The sequence below is a fragment of the Trachurus japonicus genome, chromosome 4, assembly GCF_045865225.1.
Source record: "Trachurus japonicus isolate A0001 chromosome 4, Traja_1.0".
In the NCBI taxonomy this organism is placed as follows: Eukaryota; Metazoa; Chordata; class Actinopteri; order Carangiformes; family Carangidae; genus Trachurus; species Trachurus japonicus.
This window is the reverse complement of record NC_140910.1, coordinates 11,850,589-11,872,584: the sequence shown is the minus strand read 5'-3', so window position 1 is coordinate 11,872,584 and position 21,996 is coordinate 11,850,589. Positions and strand designations below refer to the sequence as shown.

The following is a 21,996-nucleotide window of genomic DNA, read 5'->3' as shown; positions in this document are numbered from 1 at the left end:
TTCACAGCCAGCCATATGACAAAATGTGGTAGATACAGTAGTTAAACCCAATTAAAGTGCCAACTTCTGAAATCTGAAGCAGGTCCCTGATTTTCTTTTAGTCCCATCCGACCCCATTTCTGCATGAAATAACTTGAACCAAAGGGGAAGTGAAGCAGATGTCTGTATGTTGTTAATTGTGTTGTGAAATACAATAAATAAAGGAGAGGGAGATGGGCAGATGCTACTTTGCCACTACCGTTCTGTGGATCTACTGTATCTGTAAGTAGAAACATGTCAGTGCTGCAGATTCAACAGTCACCATACAGAATTCATCCTGTTAGAAAAGTCTCCTCTCTTCTTCTTGCTGCCTCTCACTCAACATTCATACATTCGGGTAGTCAAACCAGAGTGAGAGGAAAGAGGATCCATAGGTGGGAGGACAGAGACCCTTCCATGTTCTTGCAGTCAAGCCCCTCACTGAGTCACTCCCCCCAAGAGTTCAGTTATGATCACAAGTTTGAGGATAACCTGGATCTAACTTTGATGTGGTCTGTTTCAGGAAGGCTCCCTACAGAGTCCTTCTTGGGTAGTCCCGAGTCCCCCAGACCTGTTCCCACACCCCCTACTGCCAGTCCCGCACCAGCCCCAGGGCCCTGCACAGAACCAGGCAGGGATGCCAGAGGGAAGGCCCCCACAGACATCTGATGGGGCAGAACTACCCTATGTGGTATAGCGCTCCGGACACCGGTGTGGCCTGATGGTACTTGAGGGGGACCAATGGAGGTGGAGGAGACTCGTGTAGACTGGGGTGGACTTGGGGCACCTGCTTGTGCCCCCTCATGAGGCAGTGAGGGCTGAGAGGCTGAGAGTGCCCTGGCGTCTTGGCTCAGACTGCCCATTTGCAGGGAATGGGTGCTCTTGTGTGCGCTGAGCCGGTGCGCAGGGCTGGATATGTGCTGCTGGACTAGAGAAAGCTGGGAGCCTGAGGTGGGGCCAGCCAGGGCACTGGACCCATACTGGAATGATCGTCGTCCAACTGCCAGTGGGCTCTGGACCGGGGGGCTGGACAGGACTGGAGCAAAGGCACCAGAAGCGAGGAGCTGAGACTGTAGGGGAGAGGCTGAGACGGGAGTGGGTACATTTTGTATCACCTGGAATCTCCTCACCATCCTTGGGGACTGCAGGCTACCAGCTCCCACTGAGCTCCCTTGCATGGGGGCACAAAAATTCATGGCTACGGCCTGTTGCAAGGTGGCAATCGCTGAACTCTGAGGCTGGTTGGAGGAACCTGTGGGAGTAAAGATCCCACTGTGCAGAGAAGGCGTCATGGACATGGCTCGAGGGCGTGGTACATCCACCTGTTGAACCATCTCCCGATCATATTTAACTATTTCCTGGATCATCTCATTCTCCCGGTTGTTGAAAACACCCGAGTTCAGATCATGCTGAACTTTGTGCATCAGGATTGAGTTCTTCTTGCCTGAAATGACATGGAGACAGAGAGTAACATTGTTGCTGAGGTATACACTTATGGTGCAAAGGTTTAGTATTAGGTATAAATGTTCTCCCCACATAGCATGCATAGACGCATGGAAACTGATGCTCTGAGAGTCCTAACTTCAGAAGTTGTGGGTAGCTGAGGGGAGGCTGAACAGAGGCACCACCATCAGGGTGGTGGAAATACCCAGTTTTGTGAGTACAACCATCATGTGTGCATCACTTCCTATTGTGTGGGCCAAGTTCAAGCAGCTGTCCATCAGAATCTCTGACCCTTTGTCTCCATATGTGTGGAAAATCAGTAAAGAAGGATAGCAGGAGGATAAATGCAATATACAGTATACTCTAATGCACAAACCTGCAGTATACAATGCAAGAGCAAGAGCAACGCCCATATTAGAAAAACCTCTTCTGATCTGGACTCAGCAGTCTATGCCATTCTGCCCCCAATCGTTTTCACACCAGCTCACACTTACATCAGGTGACTGTGATGACTCACAGGACACCTCACACGTGACCTCAACACCTCTCATGTGGTATCAAGCTGTGAATGCATCACAGAGATGTAAATGGCTGTAGCTTCTCACCAGTAAATAAAATCAACAAAGCCTCTTGGAAGGGCAAACTGAGGGCTCAAACAGCAAACAACAGTTTCTAGCTGACATTTTGGTCGATTAAAGGTATCTAGAATGCCCCTGAATGCAGACGGCTGATAAATAAAGAGTAGCAAGTAGTCAAAAATGCATTGATGCTTAAATATACTATATACAATATAAGGAGAAAATGCACAGACAGAGATAACAGGGAAGGGAAGGGGAGAAAGAAAGACTTCTCCAGTAAGTATGCTTTAATTTGTTGGGCAACATCCATTTTTATGGACTCTCTCCAGCATGGTTGGGGTAAGCACTCTGCCCATGGGAGGGCTGCCATTGATGAGCAGCCAGCCATAGATGATGATAATGATGATGCTAAAGGGCAGTCACAGGGTCACCCTCTGTTCAACAACTGCTGTCGGGCAGGGAGACTGGGACCACAGAGAAGAGTTTAGATGCTTCTAGATTATCCAACATCTGCTGTACCTTGGGGGACACAGAGGGACTCCCTGGAGACAGACGTGTGGAGAAGGCTACATGCATATAGGAAACTGAATAAGTGCATCTAGCTTTTCTGCACCGCTGTCAGTGGGAGTCAACTTGGTCCTCTGATGCAGTTCCAGAGAACTGGCAAGAAAACTAGATTCTAAGAACAGGCTGAGTGAACTTGTTTGTGTCTACCACAGTCAGCCCCTTCTTTAGAAGAGGAGGGATGAGAGAACGCAGATGCTGACTTAAATAAGCATCCACAAATGTATCACATCCACTATAGTTACCAAGTAACACCTCCATACCTCTGCTAATCTTAGGTGACACTGTGTTACGAGCTTCATAATAGTAACATATAGAAAACAACGGCACACAACAGTACACTTACCTACCAGACTCCTCTTTTTACATGTAACACAATACAATTTGATGTGTTAAAGGAATAGTTCACCAAAAAATGTTATTCAGTCATTAGTGACTCACCAACAAATCCAAAATATCCACTCCTTGTCAAAGATAATCAGCGAAAACATGACAGAATTTACATTAAAGATTTAACAGTTTCTATTTTAAGGCTTTTTTTAGAGGCAGCTGGTGTTTAAAGAACTGCATTGCACTGAATTCTAAAAAGATGATCCAATAAAGATGCATCCAGCTGTCACTCTTCAGAACTAAAATGAACAAAGCGACTTGTCTTATTTCAGAGTTTGCGTTCACATTTCATATTCTTCTCACGGCTTCTGATGGCCCTCTGTGTGTTTGATCCAGAGGCCTTTTTCTTTTTGACGAAGACTACACAACACAAGAACACATTATTAACGATTAATATGTACATGCACATAGACTCCAGTGGGAATATTTGGTTCAGGTCTTGAAGCAGACAGGTCAGCCTCCCTCCAAATACGTGAGTCGACTGACTGAAGGCTGCTCATGTGTGGAATCCTGCTGCTATGGCAACAGCTGGCAGGTGGCGGGTACAGGGCTTTGTAAACATGTGAAGAATGGTCACATGACAGGGGGATGTAACATCAGCAGCCACGCTGACCTTGGGGGGCATGATGGGAGGGGAGGCTTGTTTGCATTGTGGAGAAAAATAACATGTTTTCATTTACACACTAACAATGAGCAGTGTGTGTGTGTGTGTGTGCACGAGAGAGAGATCCTCCAACCCTGCTTGCATCATTCATACAGCAAATCTTAGCTGTCAGGTAGTGACAGGGACATCATGTTAATGAATAAATACATTTCCTTGTAGTTGAAATCATCATTTGAATGACTCACGAGAGAGAAGAGCCTCTTTACTGTGACTTGTATCAGGGAGGTGAAGTGTTAATTATTATAAGACTAAAGGTAAAGGTACTTTATTTGTCACATATACAGCTAGTACAGTGAAATTCTTTCTCTGCATTTAACCCATCCCTGAGGAGCAGTGGGCAGCCACGGTGCAGCGCCCGGGGACCAACTCCAGTTTATGAGCCAGTGCCTTTGGCCCCTTTGGTCAGGGGCACTGACTGGAGGATCAGGCTAGCTTGCATGCAGGAAACCGGAGCACCCGGAGGAAACCCACGCAGACATGGGGAGAACATGCAAACTCCACACAGAAAGGACCTGGGCGGCCGGGGATTCGAACCCAGGACCTTCTTGCTGTGAGGCAACAGTGCTAACCACTGTGCCACCGTGTCGACTAAATCTCCAAGACACATTTCATACATCAAGAGGAAAGATGAATTTGTTACATTTTCATATTTTAGTGAATGAATTATAAAATAAAACACATAAAAATAAAATCCTTATGGACTGGCATGATGTGTTCACTGCACAAGATTTGATGACATGAGTCTAAAACTAAATCTCCATGGTTTAATAATATTGCATAATGTTAGATGGAATAAAAACTGATGTCACTTACTGTGCACTTGAGTTTAAGAGCTGTTTATCATTATTATTCTGAATGATTGTGGAAGAGTTTACAAATCCTTACCTATTCTGTCCAACCTGTCGATGGCAACCGTCTCGAAAGCCCTCCTCATCATGGGATACTCCTCCAGCACCTCGTTGAAGTTGTCCACAGAGAGAGAGTACAGACGACAGTAGGTGTCCGCTCGCACGCTGGCTGTCCTTCTGCCACGGGTCAGCAGACAGATCTCTGATGGGGTGAGAAACCGAACAAAAAAGACATCCAGTCAGATCAAAAACCTGGTAATCTGACAGACTTGAGGTTGTCAGACAGCAACAGAGAAAAGAACAGGGTGTCTGTGAGTAAGGAGAATTTGTTGAGTCCTCTGAAACCGATGCCCAACCACAATACTGTTACAAAACAAAATGTGTCTGGGTTGTAAACTCTTGGCCTTCAGCAAATGTGTAATCAGAGCAGAACGCATGGCGTTGCTGTGTGAAGTCAGGATGACCGACTGACAGTAAAAGTGAGTGTGAGTCCTCCAGCGCTGGCAGCTATGTGAAGGAATCACACTCTATATTTGGAGATGTTGACTATTTTAAAGCTCAGAAAAGACCAAGTGTGAAAACAACAAACTGTGGACTAGCTACTTTTTGGCTGGGGGATCTCCACTGATGTCAAGACACAACATAATATTATTTCAGTCATCAGTCATTTTTTGAACAAATAAGACCTCAACAAACGGTAACATGACATTAACTGAGTGTTAGAGGTGCTATATTCAGGTGTTACATTTGGACAGAGCCAGGCTTTCACTGTCTTTATGCTGGGCTAAGCTAACTGGCTGCTGGCTGTCTTTCCCAAATTCCAAATCCCAATTGTTCCTTTTATCTAAATAAATTGTACAATTAACTGCACTGATGGGATTCAGGCCATAACTGCAAGATGTTTTCACTTTCTTATCTTGCATATAAACACAGGTATTGTTTTATATATATACTATATATATATATATACACACACACATATATATATATACCATGCATACATTCAGATAAAGCCACATACCCTTGCTGCCTATGAGTCAGGAGGAGGATGCAGTAGCATTTTATTTAGAGGTTATTCAAGTGTGACCTTGAGTGTGACAGTGTTTTCTGCCTATCTGATAATGGATTTATTTTTCCTCAGTATCTTAATTATTAATAGCCTATACGGACAGACATCAGAATGTTTACTGTAGGTTAGTGGTTAGGCTCCTCGTGGTCAGCTGTTTTAATGGACGTGAAGTGTGTTGCTATTGATGACTTATTTGGTAATTCATTATACATTAATCTGGTTAAATGTACTAAAATGTCATTGGAAAGCAACCTAACTTTCCTTAAGGTAAGTTTTGTCCAGTCGTGCATAAAAATTGAAGGTTAACATTTTAGATGCATATAGTGAAGTGAAGTGAAGATAGTGAAGTAGAGGGGCGCTGCTCATGTGGCGACCGGCAGCAGGATCCTTTGTTCCTGTGGTTGAGTGTTTTTCAGGCCGTCGGTGGAAGGTGCCTGCTCTTCGCACCAAGAGATTTAAGGTTTCCTTTGTCCCCACGGCCATTCAGTTGCTAAACAGTAGATAATTAATTGTATGTATATACAGACTGTTTATGGCTGTGTAACCTGTTGCATTTGCACTTTAGGCCCCTGCTGTTTATTTATTATTTATTTGTTTGTACAGTGTACATTATTGGCACTTTGAATCATATTTTATCTTGCAGTAGGTCCTTTTAATCTGCCCATGATGATACGTTATATGTTACATGTTATTTGGTGTTGTCTATTTGTGTATGTGTTTGAATGTGTGGATCTTCCCGGCTGCAAACCAATTTTCCCTGTTGGGACAAATAAAGACACTTTGACTTTTGACTTTGACTTTTGATGCTCCAATGTTGTGAGAGTTGGGGATAAAACTCGCCACAAATTGCCCTAGATGTTCTTTCATAAAGTGTCTCTTGGGATCCTCCTGGTTACACATAACACAAGAATTTGCATATTTCTGGCATCATTGCGGCATAGCGGTAAGTGCTTAGAGAGGATAATACTCCTAATGAAACCACTGAGGCTGCAATAAAAAGCTATTCAAAACCACTGGGTAACTATTTGTAGTGGATGGGGTAATTGTCATCCTTAAATATGATGACAAAATACAAAGAAGTCCTGGATGGGTAAGTGAAATTTAGCAATTATTGGCTTGTTACTGGTTCTACTTGGGATCATGACTGCTTTAATCCTTTTCTTTCAGCCTCAGCTGCATTGTTTCCTGTCCTCATTATTTCATATATACATAATGCCCCGTATTATCCTTAACAGACTGTCTGATATGTTCACAGGGACTATACTTCTGCATTAGTACCACATATAAACATAATTTTGTTTATCCAGTCAATAGATACTGAGTTAAAAGGGAACTTTATCAATCAGGATGAGTTTTGTCATGAGGTAGAAAATAGCTGTAGAATGCATCATTAATTTCTCAAACTATATTAAACTCTTCTCATTCAAATTCCTCAACTTTATGTAACAGTAAGTTGCTGGAGGAAGAAAACGAAATCAACTTTGAGGTAGCACTTACAAACTTCGCCACAAATCCAATCAAACTCTGACAGTGAATGTGCATTTGTACAAAAAGTTGCAATATTTTTTAACACATCCAATTTAGGATTTATACAGTTATTCAATGAGATATGCTAAGTAATGGTGTGATGGCTGCTACAGTACAAGTGGTGTATTGTTCTGCCAGACAGCGATTTTGGAAAAATGGCCAAAGGCTAAGCTGCAGATTCAGCTGCATTTACATCAATGGAAAAAAAAGACAAAGCCCTGTCTTTCCCTAAATGCATTAGCACAATAATGGAGCCAATCCAGCCACAGTCTGACAGTGAAAAATGTGCATAGAAATATGCCGTGACTTGACAATAGTACAGGCCAACACACGTAAATGATGGGAGATAATGCCTACTGAACAGTCATTGATCTAACACGTTAAAATACTGATGTCACTGTGTATCAAATCTGTGACACTATCTCTAACTACTAAATCTAAAAACAGCTATATCCTGTGAAAATAAAGTGTTTCGCTCAACATCACTATCTACTTACTGCTACTTACTAATTCAGAGGTTTTACCACAAATACACATTCCTGCAGTGGTTGAAACAAGCTGTCCCTGCAATCCAAGCCTGCTGCCAGTTCAGGAGAGACCTGTGATTTCCTCCATGGTGGCAGGGATGGCTTCAAATGGTCTAAGCTTGACATACGAATGGCCCCATCATCGCCGTTCCGCTGTGCTAATTAGCTGATATTAATTGGATGTGCATATGTGTGATGCGTGTGTGCATGCGTGTGCTGTGCATACGTGCCGCTCCGACAGCGCCCTGGGCTGCTGCCACATCAACGTCGCTGCCAGTGAACTCTCTTCCGCTGCAGAGGGCATCGGATGTTAAAAATGCAGCCCAAGCCATCAACCCACGAGACTTGAATGAGTGTGTGTGTGTGTGTGTGTGTGTGTGGGCGGGTGGGTGTGTGTGTGTGTGTGTGTGTGTGTCTGTGTGTGTGTGTTTGTGCACGTCTCTGTGGGTTTGTGGGTGGTGAAGGCGGCAGAGGCTCCCACATGTTTCTAAACAGTTCCAGAGGAACAACAGCCTAGGAAAGTGGGACGGAGGTGGCTGTAAGGCAAGACTGTACAAGAAGTCCAAGTAAAATGTCAGGGTGGTCTTTCTTTATTCACTTGTTTCTGCTCTTCCTACCTAAATGGTAAACCACAATCTGTGATATTAAGGCTGTGGATTCTGTCAGGATTAAAAAGTAAAAACCACTTCCCTGGAAGAATAGAATACACCGAGTCAGCAACCAAGGAAACGTCACTTCCGGTCAGAGCCGTGGGGGAAAACAGACCGATTCCCCCATAGACATACGTGTAAAAACGTGGCATTTTAAACCTTCGTCTAACGCTTGTCCGCTGTCATGTCTTAGTTTGAATCACTTGTATCTACTGACAAAGAGCTATATATTAAAAACACTCATCAAGATCCAGGTTGATAGTTGTCCGTACATTTTAAAATATTAATATAGGGCCCTAGTTTCTTAGACCAGGTGAAGTCTAACCTGAGCGCAGCTTCGCCACGTCAACAGGGTGTGGCCCAGGTCCATTTCGCAAGTCTGGTGGGCCGCGCAGTCAGACTTAGACCAGCGCAAGCCCTCCCCTCGTCCCTCCTACCGGCGCAAACGGTGAAGAGGGAGGAGAGAGGGCGGGAGGGAGACAGGAGGAGGAGAGAAAGGCGTGGAGTGGGTTTGACACAGCCGAGTCAGATCTTCACCAATCAAAGGAGCTCCTCTCCTCACCTTTAACTGCGCGGCGGGTGATGTGCGCTGCAAGTTTGTAATTTTATACTTGGACATGGACGGAGGAGACAGCGACGCCAGAGGCCGACCCTCTCCCAGGAGGAAACAGCTGTTTTGGTCCGGAGGTCCGAGCTCAGAGTGACCAATAATGAGTTTACTAATATCCTTAATCAGGTTTGATCTGATACACTGAGAACGGCTGCCCAATGTAAGAAACAACAACTAATAAACTAATAAAGAAACTCACATTTATTCAAACCCTGTGTAAGCAAGATGAGAGGTGTAGGCTACACTAATCACAACATAAACAAACACCATGCGGTATGAAATCAGCGTAAAGGACGCGCTCTCCCCCCCCCTCTCTCTCTCTCTCTCTGTCCGTCTCTTTTTTTCTCTTTTTTCTCTGTGATAGAGATGCTGAGTATACTGTAGTAGGCTATATACTGACTATCTGATACCGAGGATGTTGTGGTGGACTAAGAGAGATGAAGATTTGTGTTTTGTTTTTCATTACGGCTGCGTGATGCGGTCGCTCGCGCTAATGAATTAATAAGTAAATAAATAAATAAAGCGATCATCACAAGGGCAGAGTGGTATCTCAACACGGCAGTGACATGCAGTCATCCACCCTCAGTCCTGCTTTTGGGACATCCACAGCTGCTTTTGCAGTTTCCTTTACGCGCCGACAGCCTTTGATCTCTGCTTTGATCTGACTCAGATGTGACAGGACAATCTATATAGATATAAATCCACGTGTTGATTCCGTTAGTTGCATTAAATAGTGGTTATTGTGGATATTTATTGCATTGAAATGTGTCTGGAACTGTGGAGATCTGCCTGTGAGGTCTTGGTGACGTGTGTGCACTGCAGGTCAGTCAGCCAAACTTCCACTGCACCTGCTGCGCTCCGCCCTGCGCTGAGATTAGACCTGGTTGGAGGTGGCGAGCTTTCAGCGCAACCTCGGCGGGACATTTTCGCACAAAACTTCCACTGCACCAAGCTGAATCTGTGACGCCTCCCCCTGCTGCGCGGCCACGCCTATCTCAGCGCAGCGCGATCTGCCAATCTTCCAATCTGACTTTGCACTAGGCTGCGCTGGTCGAAACTTGCATTAGACCAGCTGCGTTACCTTGCGCCACCTGCGCTGCGCCAAGAAACTAGGGCCCTATAGTCTTTCACAGTCAGTCACATATAGCCTACACCGAGTCGGCAACCAAGGAAACGTCACTTCCGGTCAGAGCCGTTACACGGTTGGGTAAGATATAAAAGTTCAGGTTGTGGTATTTCAATTTATTTGCGGTGCAAAATGGTACACAACAACTCTTAGGCATCGTCTCCGAGTGTCTAGAGCCGCCGGCTGCGACCAAGGGAACGCCACCTAAATGTCAGAGCCGTGAGGGAAGACAAACAGTTCCTCCATAGACAGACGTATGTGACTGACTGTGAAAGACCCAATATTTTAAAATGTACGGACAACAATCGAGTTTTTTAATATCTCTTTTTCAGCATATACAAGTGATTCAAACTAAGACATGACAGCGGACAAGCGTTAGACAAAGGTTTAAAATGTCGCGTTTTTACACGTACGTATGTCTATGGGGGAATCGGTTTGTTTTCCCCCACGGCTCTGACCGGAAATGACGTTTCCTTGGTTGCCGACTCGGTGTATAGCATAGAATAGAATAGAATAGAATAGAATAGAATAGAATAGAATAGAAGAGAATAGAATAGAATAGAATAGAATAGAATATGACAAACCTCCAAAGTAGGAGCCGTCCATCAGCTTCATGCTGATGTTTCCTTTGGTCAGGACACTGACCACTCCGTGCTGAATGAAGTACATCTTCTTGCCGATGGTGCCCTCTCTGATGATGTAGTCTACGGGCTGGAAGACTTCAAATCTCAGTTTGGTCAACATGGCCGTGACAAAGTTGGGATCAGCGTTGGCAAACAGCGGCATGGATGCCACTAGCTTGCGACAATTGAAGTTGACGATTTCCTATATGGTGACAGCAGATAGGACTTGATTTGTTTTGGTTCGGCATTTGAGGGAAACACAGAACAATAATGCTAGTTTTAAAGGGACAAGGAGGAGTTTTGGAAAAGCGAAGCGTTTTCACACTACATTTATGAGCCTCCGCGCACCGTGAAATTCTTTGACCGGCGCAAGACAGACTCATGTTTTCATTCATCAAGAATTAAAGTCAGAGGTTGGAAGACGATCAGATACCGTTGTAGTTCCGACCATAAACGGCCATTCAGCGGCGTTATTCTCATGACTCGCCGTAAAACCAAAAGTAAGGAAACGTTGGTCGGCTCGCCCAGCATTTCCACCACCACTAATAATAACAAAATAACGACAGAGACAAAACGATATATTTATCGAAAATGGGCCCATTAACAAGTGTGGGTAACGTAGATTCATCCACATTAATATGAGACTTTTTTATAACCAAACAGAAACTCCTCATTGTCCCTTTAATGATGAGGTTTATTACAAGGTAAGCTATCTTCAGGTTTTTTAATTACCTTGAGGGACTCTGGCACGACTCATTGAAGTTTTCTACTGTACTTACTTTGTGTTACTTTTAGCCGCCCTTCAAGTAAGAAGACATTGTTTACTGTGAACTCAAACAGGCAGCTAGAAAAAACAACCCCTGCAAGTGTAGCAGGATGAAGTCCATTTGAAGATTCCTTTACAACCATCTGTTACTGTCTTTTAAAGCGTAGTTTTTTCTAAGTGAAGTTTGGTAAAAACAGCAACAGTTCATATGTGAATATACAGATATGCCTTTTTCATGAAAAGAGTCCATATCGGAGCTTTATAGGACATTTATTCCACTTAACTTACTAAGTAGCGGAGAGTTTTGACACTGGTGTGTGTGTGGGAAGATGTTGGACATTTGGGTGTTTCCGTACCTCGCGTAGAGGCTCATTAAGCTCCTCCAGGATGCTTTCTTCATCAAACATCTTGCCCTGGTATCTGTGTTCGTAGTAGTCGTGGATTTTCTGCCGGAAGTCGGCCGGTAGTTTGTGGAAGGACATGTACTGCTCCACTTGTTTGTACTGAAAGATGGAGAAAGGTGTGAGAGATGACGGTGAGGAAGAAAATATGGTCAATGGAAACAAGACTCAACAGCTCCTCTGTTAATTGTGACAGGAGGTTCAACATGATAGTGATTTGTTTGCAGCATCATGATTTCACTGCACACAGCCAGTTTCCTAAACTCCTGCAGCTGTGGAGACATTGCACAGTTTTTGATTTCCACTCAAGCTGACTTTTTCTCAGATCATCTTATCACTGGCTCTTTACTCAGCTACAGATGTGTCCATGTGTGCACTTATTGAGATGCACAGCTCTGCAAACATCAAGATCCCCTGACCCATTTCTACCTTGTAGCCATGGGAGGAAAACTGTGATGAAGCTGTTAAGGAAACATGAGAGCTCTGTGAAGCCCATGAGGATTCATCATGCTCTACTGTCTTTATAGAAAAAAAAGATGCTGCTGTTCGACAGTCTCTCTCTCTACACAGAAAATAATACCAGGCTTCCCACAGGGAACACAGGTCTATTATTATTTTTCATGAGAGAAACATATGAAACAACTGTGAAGACCATCGTAAAGAAAAGAAAAAAAGACACATGTAAATAATTGAATGGGCATTTGTGTAGTCGACTTACTATTCTGAGACAGGATGATGTTTGTTATTTATGTTGGAGCTGATAAATATGTAACTATGTGGTTAGAGAAAAGGAGCAGAAAGAGGAGGTTGGCTGCAGCACGTCATGTTTGTTCACTGAAGGGTCAGACTGAACTCAAGTGACTATAACATATTCACAACTATTACACTATGTTTCTCTACATCAAATACAACCTGAATGTCCACTTCTCTCAACTCATCATGATGCTGTGCAACACATTTCATGCCTGGATTCCCGGTGGAAACAGAAGCCACAGGATCTGCTGTATAGCATCTCATATACAAGATGCAGCATTATGGGCTCTTTGTCTGTTGGGGGACATTGTAAATCTTGATATTATTTCCTATCCAATAATACACAAACAGCTTTTAGGTTCTGTTTATGTATACTAAGAAGACTGGGATTCTGTGTGGTTTCATGCATCACCAGCTCACTGTAAACAACAAAACACACTGCACACATCAACACCCTGAGGGCGAAAAAGTGGCAATATGACTCTGTTCACTTCCTGTTATATCAGCAGTCAACATAGCAACGTTAAAAAAATTTTAAAAAAGGAGGAAGAAAAGACATGTACAGTATTAAGAAAAAAAATCCGAAATCCTATTACCCAGGGGGCAAAGCAGAAAAACAGACACGGAGCGTTGTTAAAGGTTTGACACTAGAAATGATATCTAGGAACTTCAAGGATTAAAACCTGGGTGGACAACCCGGTCAACTACGTAGCTGCTGGAAAGCTAGTTAGTTAGTTAGTTAGTTTTATTTGTCCACGATGTGGAAATTTGTTTTTGGTCTCATAAAAAACAACAGGCAAGACAATAACAACAACAACAAGCAGGACAACAACAAAAACATCAACAACACTTACACACAGACATCTTCATGGCAAAAGCAGGACAGCAGTGGCAGTTACATTACAACACATCATCGCATCAACGGGGCATGGTGTTCAGTGCCCCAATTGCATTAGGAATAAAGGAATTTTTAAAAATATTACGATTTGCCCTTGGTACTTTATAACGTCTACCAGAGGGAAGAAGTTCAAACTCCCTATTGAGAGGATGAGAGGGATCATTTGCTATTTTGACAGCTTTTTTCCTAAGCACTTCCTCGTAAATACAACTTAATTGTTTCTGTCTTGTCCCTATGATTTTTGAGGCAGGGGCCAAAACCCATTTTGTCATTTTGCTGGCGAAATTATGTAAATGCAGATATTTAGGCACTACAATGGCATAAATAGTCATACAACTATAAAATTGGGCAGAGAGTATCTTGACACATATAGGGGGAGGCATGAAAAAAAGATTCTGGGTTTTGGGTAACACTTTACAATAAGGTACACAAAATTAGAGTAGTTAAAACAACAACAACAAAAACCGTTTTACAAAACATTAAATAACTTATGAACCGTTTATGATAGAGACGAGCTGTGAGCAGCATCTGAATCGGGGGGTTATCCGCTTTCCGAGGGTCCTTGAATGGTGCCTCTACGACAACACGTGACACTGGAAGAGAAGCTAAACCGAGCATAGCATTGATGCTGAGGTTGCACATTTTTGACAAAATATTAAATAACTTATGAACCGTATATGATAGAGAGGAGTTGTGAACAGCATCTGAATCTCTGGATTTTTCGAATGGTGCCTCTATGACAACAAGGGACGATATGCGTCATACCCAAGGGGGCAGTTGTCGGTCTGAGAGGTGAAGCTCACTTCCGCGTTCAAAAAACTGCAATCCCCTCGGATTCCTCTGGGGGCTGGTGTCAGAAGGGAGCATTCCCCATAGACCCCCATGTTAAAATCGCCGACTTTACATCCTCAGTAAACATGTTAAAAGCCTGGTGTCAGAACGTTTTTTCGTCTCAATCGATAGTTTCTACCCCCGCACACACTCTGAGGGGGGTGAATTTTTTTTTAACTCTACAGTTTTACTGTTATTAGGTTAAAATTCTGGCCAATTAGGGCGCGGAAACGTTGAGTGACAGGTCCGAGCAGCTCCGTGGACAGCTGCTTCGAGGCCAGTGGGCGGGTTCTCGGCCGGCCAATCCAACATGGCGCTGTTCAGGCCGCCATATTTGAGTCACAAAAACGACTCCCCAAAACCAATGGGTGACGTCACGGACGCTACGTCCATTCTTTTTACAGTCTATGGTCATACCACATGGTAAGGGAACAGAGCTAAACCGAGCTAGCATCAATGCAACACTTGAGAGTATACTTTCATAGAGGCACCATTCAAGGACCCTTGGAAAGCAAAGAATCCCGCGATTCAGATGCAGTTAACAGGTTATTTAATGTTTTGTACAACATGTGCAAGTGTAGCATCGATGCTACATTCTGTTAACCGACCATAGCATCGATGCTATGCTAGGTTTTAGAAGGCTACATTTACTTTGGAGAAAGTTAGCATGGTAAAATTTGAGGAGTCATCTTACACATCTTCCAAAAAAAAAAAAGACAGATACCATTAAAATATCACTGTACGGTCACACCCTCGTCCTCGAGATATCGTAGAAATGGGATTTTCCTTCTTTTGCTTTTCCCTGCATGGTCCATTGCTTCTCTTGTGCCAAGTGAATTCACTGCTCCCAGTGTTGCCAACTCCTCAGTAAGCAAAGTCGCTATTGGCTGTCGTAAAAGTCGCTAAATGACGTCGTTATGTCAACGCGGGGGGGGGGGGGGCGGCGGCCAGCGGCGCTCTTTATGTCTGTGGCGTGGAGCAGTGCGTCTCTGAATGCAGCGGAGGCAGCTCCGTGACACTACTGTGTGTAGGCTGAATACCTGTGAGTGCCCGCGGCAGCGCCGCTGCTCGTTGAAAACAGCTGTGATAACGTGATTTCAGGTCCAGAAACGTTTGTAATATTACGGGAAAAAGTCGCTAGATTTGTCGCTAGTCGCTTTTGACAAAAAAAGTCACCAAGAGGGGTTGGAAAGTCGCCAGATTTAGCGACAAAGTCGCCAAGTTGGCAACACTGACTGCTCCTCACAGTAAAGGTGCACAGGAAATGATGATCTCGTTTCCAAACTAAAAGACAAATGACACTTTGTAAATGACCTTTAATATGATAAGAACATTACTTCATTTGTTGTTTTTATGTTTATTTATTTAGTTTCTGAACATTAGTCAGGGCTTTATTTCTTATATATTAAGCAGACGTTATATTCAGTGCTTTTATTTTGAAAGCGTCTCGCCGAGACCTCATAAACTTCCGGTGCTACGGATTTTACCGGTAGTGTGTCTGCATCATTAAAGGTGTACAGAAATGGCCGTTTGTCCCGTTTGTCGCGCCGAGTTGTCACGAGCTGCAACACGAGTTTACCCGAGTAAGGAAAATGAATTTGATTGGTCGTTATCGAGCGGGCGGGATATTCAAAGTTTGGGGCGAGCCCGAGCTCCGTGTGTGTGTGCGTGTCTCAGACGTTTGAATGACGGATTACGGATCCAATATCAGTGGCTAGTGAATCGTGTACAGGCTGACGTATAATCCGTGCGCCTGCATTATCCAATACGAAAAAAAAAACTACACTAAAATACACACTTTCATCACGGATTTACTCAAAAATAGAATTTTGCACAAAGTTTGGCCTACATCGTCTGATAGATGAGTTATTACACTAATTTTATGACCCAGAGTGGGCTCAAATTCAATTTTCTTTTCTGTACACCTTTAATATAATCACCGTCTTTGATATAATACATCCATGGTCTGCATGGCCAGAGTGTCTTCAATGCTAAAAGTGTGCCTAACTTACATGAAACGCCCTAGCACCTGGCTAATAAGGGGCACAAGGTTTGTTTTTGTTACCTTTTCATGCTATATTTATGTCCGGCTCGAGTTTGGTCGCCGTTGATAGTCTCATGTATGGAACATGTTGTGGTTAGCGGTAGCTATTAGCATTGGCTAGCTCGGCTTAGTTAGCTTAGCTTAGCTCCATCTCACTTCAATACATTGAAGTGAGATGAAGCTAAGCTAACTCGTTGATTGTTTTATCAATGCAACAGGACGTATTTTGTCTGTTTGATGTAAGGTCTGGTAAGGTTAAAAACAGTTTATTGGATTAAAAACAAACGGTTAAAAAATATTTATTTCATGGTAATACAGCACTCCATTTGGATATTGTCTTTTGATTAAAATAGATAAAAAGGGAGTCAACTTACATGATTGTTTATGTGATAAAAGCAGTTAAAAATAATTTCATTTATGTAAAAGGAAAGGTAACTGTATTTTATTTTCTTCTTCTCATAGCTCTTACGGTGTGTCTGCAACTGAATACGGTCCATGGAATAAAGGAATGTGAACCATCAGTTTCATCATTTGTGACCATCATTTAGCTGGGGACGCTACACACTTGTTATTTTTTATTAGGCTATTATTAAAACAAGAAAGCTACAAAGGTTTTTCTTTTCTTTTCTTTTCTTTCTCTTTTTCTTTCTTTTTTTTTTTTTTTTTACATTCTATCATATTTTCTTGTGTGTGGACATAAAAAAAATGTTTATTTTGGTGCCCGTGAAGACAAAAGTTATTTTGGTGCACATAGAGGCAAATTATTATTTTGGTTCTTCATTAGTTCATCAGTAACTACTGTAATGTTTGTGTACCTTACACAAAAATAGTAACTAACGACTAGGTAATGATTCAGTACTTATTACCTACTCATATTGATGTCTCACTTTACTATAAGGTGCACAAAAAGAGTAACTAATGATTCAGTAATGATTCAGTACTCATTACCTAGTCATTTTGATGTCTCACTTTACTATAAGGTACACAAAAAGGGTAACTAATACTCATTACCTACTCGATTTGATTTCTCACTTTACTATAAGGTACACAAAAAGGGTAACTAATGATTAAGTAATGATTCAGTACTCATTACCTACTCATTTTGATGTCTCACTTTACCTTAAGGTACACAAAAAGGGTAACTAATGATTAAGTAATAGTTAGTTCCTCAGTAATTTGATTAGGAGTTACTGAAGAACTCACCATTAACTAATAGTGAGTTCCTCATTCATTCCAAATTTGTTTCATAGTAAATAACTACTCTAAATTTTGTGCACCTCAAACAACTTTACTGTGAACCACGGTGTGATAAGTATACAGTACTACACAGCCCCATGATACCTTCATTTAGCCTACCAAACATGTGACAAACTATCATATTTATTTCGAAGGCAACATGGATGGTCATATTGATGTGTATGTGGTCTGAAATTAATGAATAAAATCTTCTCAAGAATCCTGCTGTCTGTGATTTTTTAAAGGAACTAATGTAAAGATGAAGATGAAGAAATGAAAAACCACTCATTATGTGTCTTTAGGTCATAAAGGTTAACTACTGGACATGTTATTGAGTAATGATTCTGTACTGATGAAGTAACTAGTTCACTAATCATCAAGTTGTGATTAACTTTCTATGAAAATTTAATCATGAGTTAATGAAGGACTGATCATTAATAGTTCCTCAGTAACTACTCCTCTGAAATTTGATCAGGGGTTCCTGAAGAACTGACCATTAACTAATAGTTAGTTAATCATTAGTTCCTCAGTAACTACTCTAATTTTGTGTATCTCATTTCTCTAACTAACTACTCATTAGTTCCTCAGTAACTACTCCTCTGAAATTTGATCAGGGATTCCTGAAGAACTGACCATTAACTAATAGTTAATTAATCAGTAGTTCCTCAGTAACTACTGTAATTTTGTGTACCTTAGTTCCTCAGTAACTACTGTAATTTTGTGTAGCTCAATTCCTCACTAACTACTCATTAGTTCCTCATTAGTTCTTCATTAGTTACTCATTAACTACTCTAATTTTGTGTACCTTATTGTAAAGTGTTACCGGGTTTTGTTGCAACTCAATTTTAAGATATCACCCTCAACATCCCAAAAAAGACAAAAAAAAAGTACTGTTCGCCTGACAAATTCTCATGAAAATTATTATTTTTCAGCACTTTATGGAGAATATCTATGCTTGACATGTATATAGAAAACTTCCTTAATTCATAAGCTTCCATTTGAGTCCAAGATAGCCTTTCTATCTCAAAAGCCCCAATTGCTGTGGCCAACGGTCTTCTCTATCTATCTGTTCACTTTGGGGAGAATAGAATGTTTTCTGATCATGCCAGTTAACATGTAGTTTTTCACAATAGGTGTTGCATTGTTTGGAGACAGCCTGTAGCTTTCCAGTAGCTAGTAGAAAGGCTATCTTGGACTCAAATGGAAGCTTATGAATTAAGGAGATTTTCTATATACATGTTAAGCATAGATATTCTCCATAAAGTGCTGAAAAATAATAATTTTCATGAGAATTTGTCAGGCGAACAGTACTTTTTTTTGTCTTTTTTTAGGATGTTGAGGGTGATATCTTAAAATTGAGTTGCAACAAACCCCAGAATCTTTTTTTCATGCCTCCCCCTATGTGTCAAGAAACTCTCTGCCAAATGTTATAGTTGTATTGTATGACTATTTATGCCATTGTAGTACCTAAATATTTGCATTTACATAATTTCGCCAGCAAAATGACCCAAGAAAGGGGTTTTGGCCCCTGTTGCTTTCCAGCAGCTAGTTGACCGGGTTGTCCACCCAGGTTTTAATCCTTGAAGTTCCTAGATATCATTTCTGGTGTCAAACCTTTTACAACGCTCCGTGTCTGTTTTCCAAAAAACTGGGATTTTGCCCCCTGGGTAATGTGATAATAAAATAGATCAAGCAAGGATATAATGTGAATGAATTTCATGTACACACACACGAAGAGAGAACACTTTAAAAACAGTGATCAATATTGTGCACGAAGTACAACAAATCCATGTTGGAGTTGCTTTAAAATGTTACATAAGGCCTCCCTCTCTGTCTCCCAAGTGTGTGTGCTTATGTGTGTGTTAAGCAGCGTGAGTCATCCCTCTGTGGAATAAACTGTCAATTGGATGAGTTGTAGATTTGAAGCTGGAGGTCAAGGGAGAACCTCCCCTGACCAACGCCACGCTTGACGCATCTCAAAACTTACACGTGGTGTTCTAACACGGTGGTTGGGTAAGTGCTGCTCACAGCCTTGCATGATAAACAGTTTACTGTGCTATTTACTGTTCCACTTACTGGCAGTGAAAAAGAAATGGATTGCACACTGTCAAGCCAAGCCGTTGTTGTTTACAGCCGACCTGTGGGTTCATATTAATCAGCAGAGCTATAATTCAGTTGACTTCCTGTGTTGAGAAGCTCCAGGGCTGTGACTTTTCCTTGTTTTACATGCAACTAAAAACTGATAATGACAGAACAGTAAAAGGTGAACGTAATGACCAATTCCATAAATAACAAGTTACAACAAGTTACAATTTAGTTCAATATTGTGTGTGTGTGTATATATATATATATATAATTGTATTTGTATAATTTCTAGGGTATCGACTGAAGCCTCTCTATGTCAACCAGGACCTCCACTCCCACCCCCAAGAGCCAGCACAGATAAATGGTATAGCCACTTATCTGTGGCTGGACGGACGGATTGATGTCCAGGGTGCTAAATTTGTCCTTGGCATACAATGAGCAAGCCAAGTCTTAGAGATACCAACACTAAGCTCCCTCCTCTCCAGTCAGTCTGACCTCACTGAATTGGGCTACGAGTCTTTTCTGACTAATCCTATCAAATTGAATACCTGGCAAATCAAGGCTGTGTGTAACTAAATGAAAGGTGTGTATCCACTCCAAAAAAGAAACACAGATGCAAACGTATGTGATCTTCTGTCACGATCACAACAAGCTTTGTAAATGTAACACATGACGCCAAGTCCATGAGTCATGTGACAGTTATTGTAATTAGGTGATCACACCAGTGGTAAAAGTTAAGCTGGTAAAATGGATAACCCTCAGATTGCAGAAGAGGGCTTTTAAAGGAATAGCCTACTCTTCAGCTCACCAGTGGTAGAAAATTTGCAGCAGTTCTGGAGGCTCATGGTATCTTGACACCTGCTAACATGTAATTTGTCATCCACCCTAATGTTATTATGAGACTGGACAGCCATAGAAATACTGGAAAACTGTCGACTTAAGTGCGGAACAGTGTAGTAGCTATAAAAGAAAATGATGTTGGATTGGCTGTGTGGACATACATCCAGAGGAATTCCACACTTCAATCATCCAGAGTGCCGGTATCTTCCTGCCGGCAAGTCGATGTCTTGACCGGACTATCACAATTTATGAGGACAGGCCATCTATGAAGGAAGAGCAAGGGCGCTGACATGACCTTGCTTATAATAGTTGATGACACGCATGGGATGGGATTGTACGCTGTCCAGGAAATTACATTTTGTCACACAGTAAGCGACATATGGGGGAAAAAATGGAGGCTTGACCCTTATGGCCTGTGTGACACAGCAAATCACAATATCCTTAATTCGCAACATACTGGCTGCCATGGTAGAACATCATTCATTTTATTTCCCAGAAGGATGATCTCTCCTTATATAAAGTGGTAAGTGGTTCTTATGAAAGGGAAAAAACTTGGGAAGAACTGAACTGTAACATTGGTCAAGGAGATTTGCAATTGCCCCATTTTCAGAAACATTTAATTCTTCCATTTCTATTTATCGTTCTTTCCATCTACTATTATCTCTGTCATTTTTTCTTTCTTTCTTTCTTTCTTTCTTTCTTTCTTTCTTTCTTTCTTTCTTTCTTTCTTTCTTTCTTTCTTTCTTTCTTTCTTTCTCTCAAAAACCTCTTCTGCTCCTCTCTATATCTATTTCAGGCACTTTTACCCAACTATGGTTAAGTAGCATCCTGCATCCTGCAGAAATCAATCCTACATACATACAATGCAGCGTGACCTGACCTTATACATGATTTTTTTTTTTTTTTTTTAGCAGACTGGATCACTTTACTTAATGAACCACATAATGAAATTACATTTGTAAAAAACAATTTACAGAATCCTCTTCCCTCTTATGTAAACCAGCTTTAATCGCAACCTCATACAAATGTAATTAATTGCCTCTGGTCACGGTTCATTCAGCATGAAAAGCCATAAAGCACTTAATGAAAACCTCACGGGATGTCTTCCTCATCTTCCTCAGCCATATTTTCTAACAACTAACTCATCATGAAAGTAAACACATAATCTAGACGAATGATAAAGATATATTTGTTTAAGACAAACCAACAAATACTATGCCTAACTAATCAAATAAAAGATAAAAAGGATATAAGTTCTCTCACTTCACCCCTCACACAAATGTACCGTGTGTCAGTGACAATAAAGATGGAGCCCACTTCCAGCGCATCAGGCTCATGGGGATAAACTGGAAGGCTCCTATTAAGTGTTTCCTGCCTCGGGATTCAATGTGTGACAGTCAATTAAACTAGAATGACATTTCTCTCTCTCTTCCACTCTCTCTCTCTGTTTCATTCTCCTTCTCCTTTAAAAGTGGTGGTTGAAGGAGCAGAGTTTTATTGACTGT

At 41.8% G+C, this 21,996-nt stretch overlaps 1 protein-coding gene across 1 annotated transcript in view; it reads right to left on the bottom strand.

The window, feature by feature from the left end:
* Nucleotides 1-202: 202 nt before the first annotated feature.
* hcn2b (hyperpolarization activated cyclic nucleotide-gated potassium channel 2b) overlaps nt 203-21,996 on the bottom strand; it is a 63,395-nt gene continuing 41,601 nt past the window's right edge. Inside the window, exons 5-8 of the mRNA XM_085773936.1 lie at nt 11,760-11,906; nt 10,599-10,839; nt 4,543-4,707; nt 203-1,462 (exon numbers count right to left, since the gene is read on the bottom strand). Coding sequence (XP_085630062.1) covers nt 492-1,462; nt 4,543-4,707; nt 10,599-10,839; nt 11,760-11,906 — 1,524 coding nt within the window. The 3' untranslated portion in view covers nt 203-491. The remainder of the gene's footprint in view (nt 1,463-4,542; nt 4,708-10,598; nt 10,840-11,759; nt 11,907-21,996) is intronic.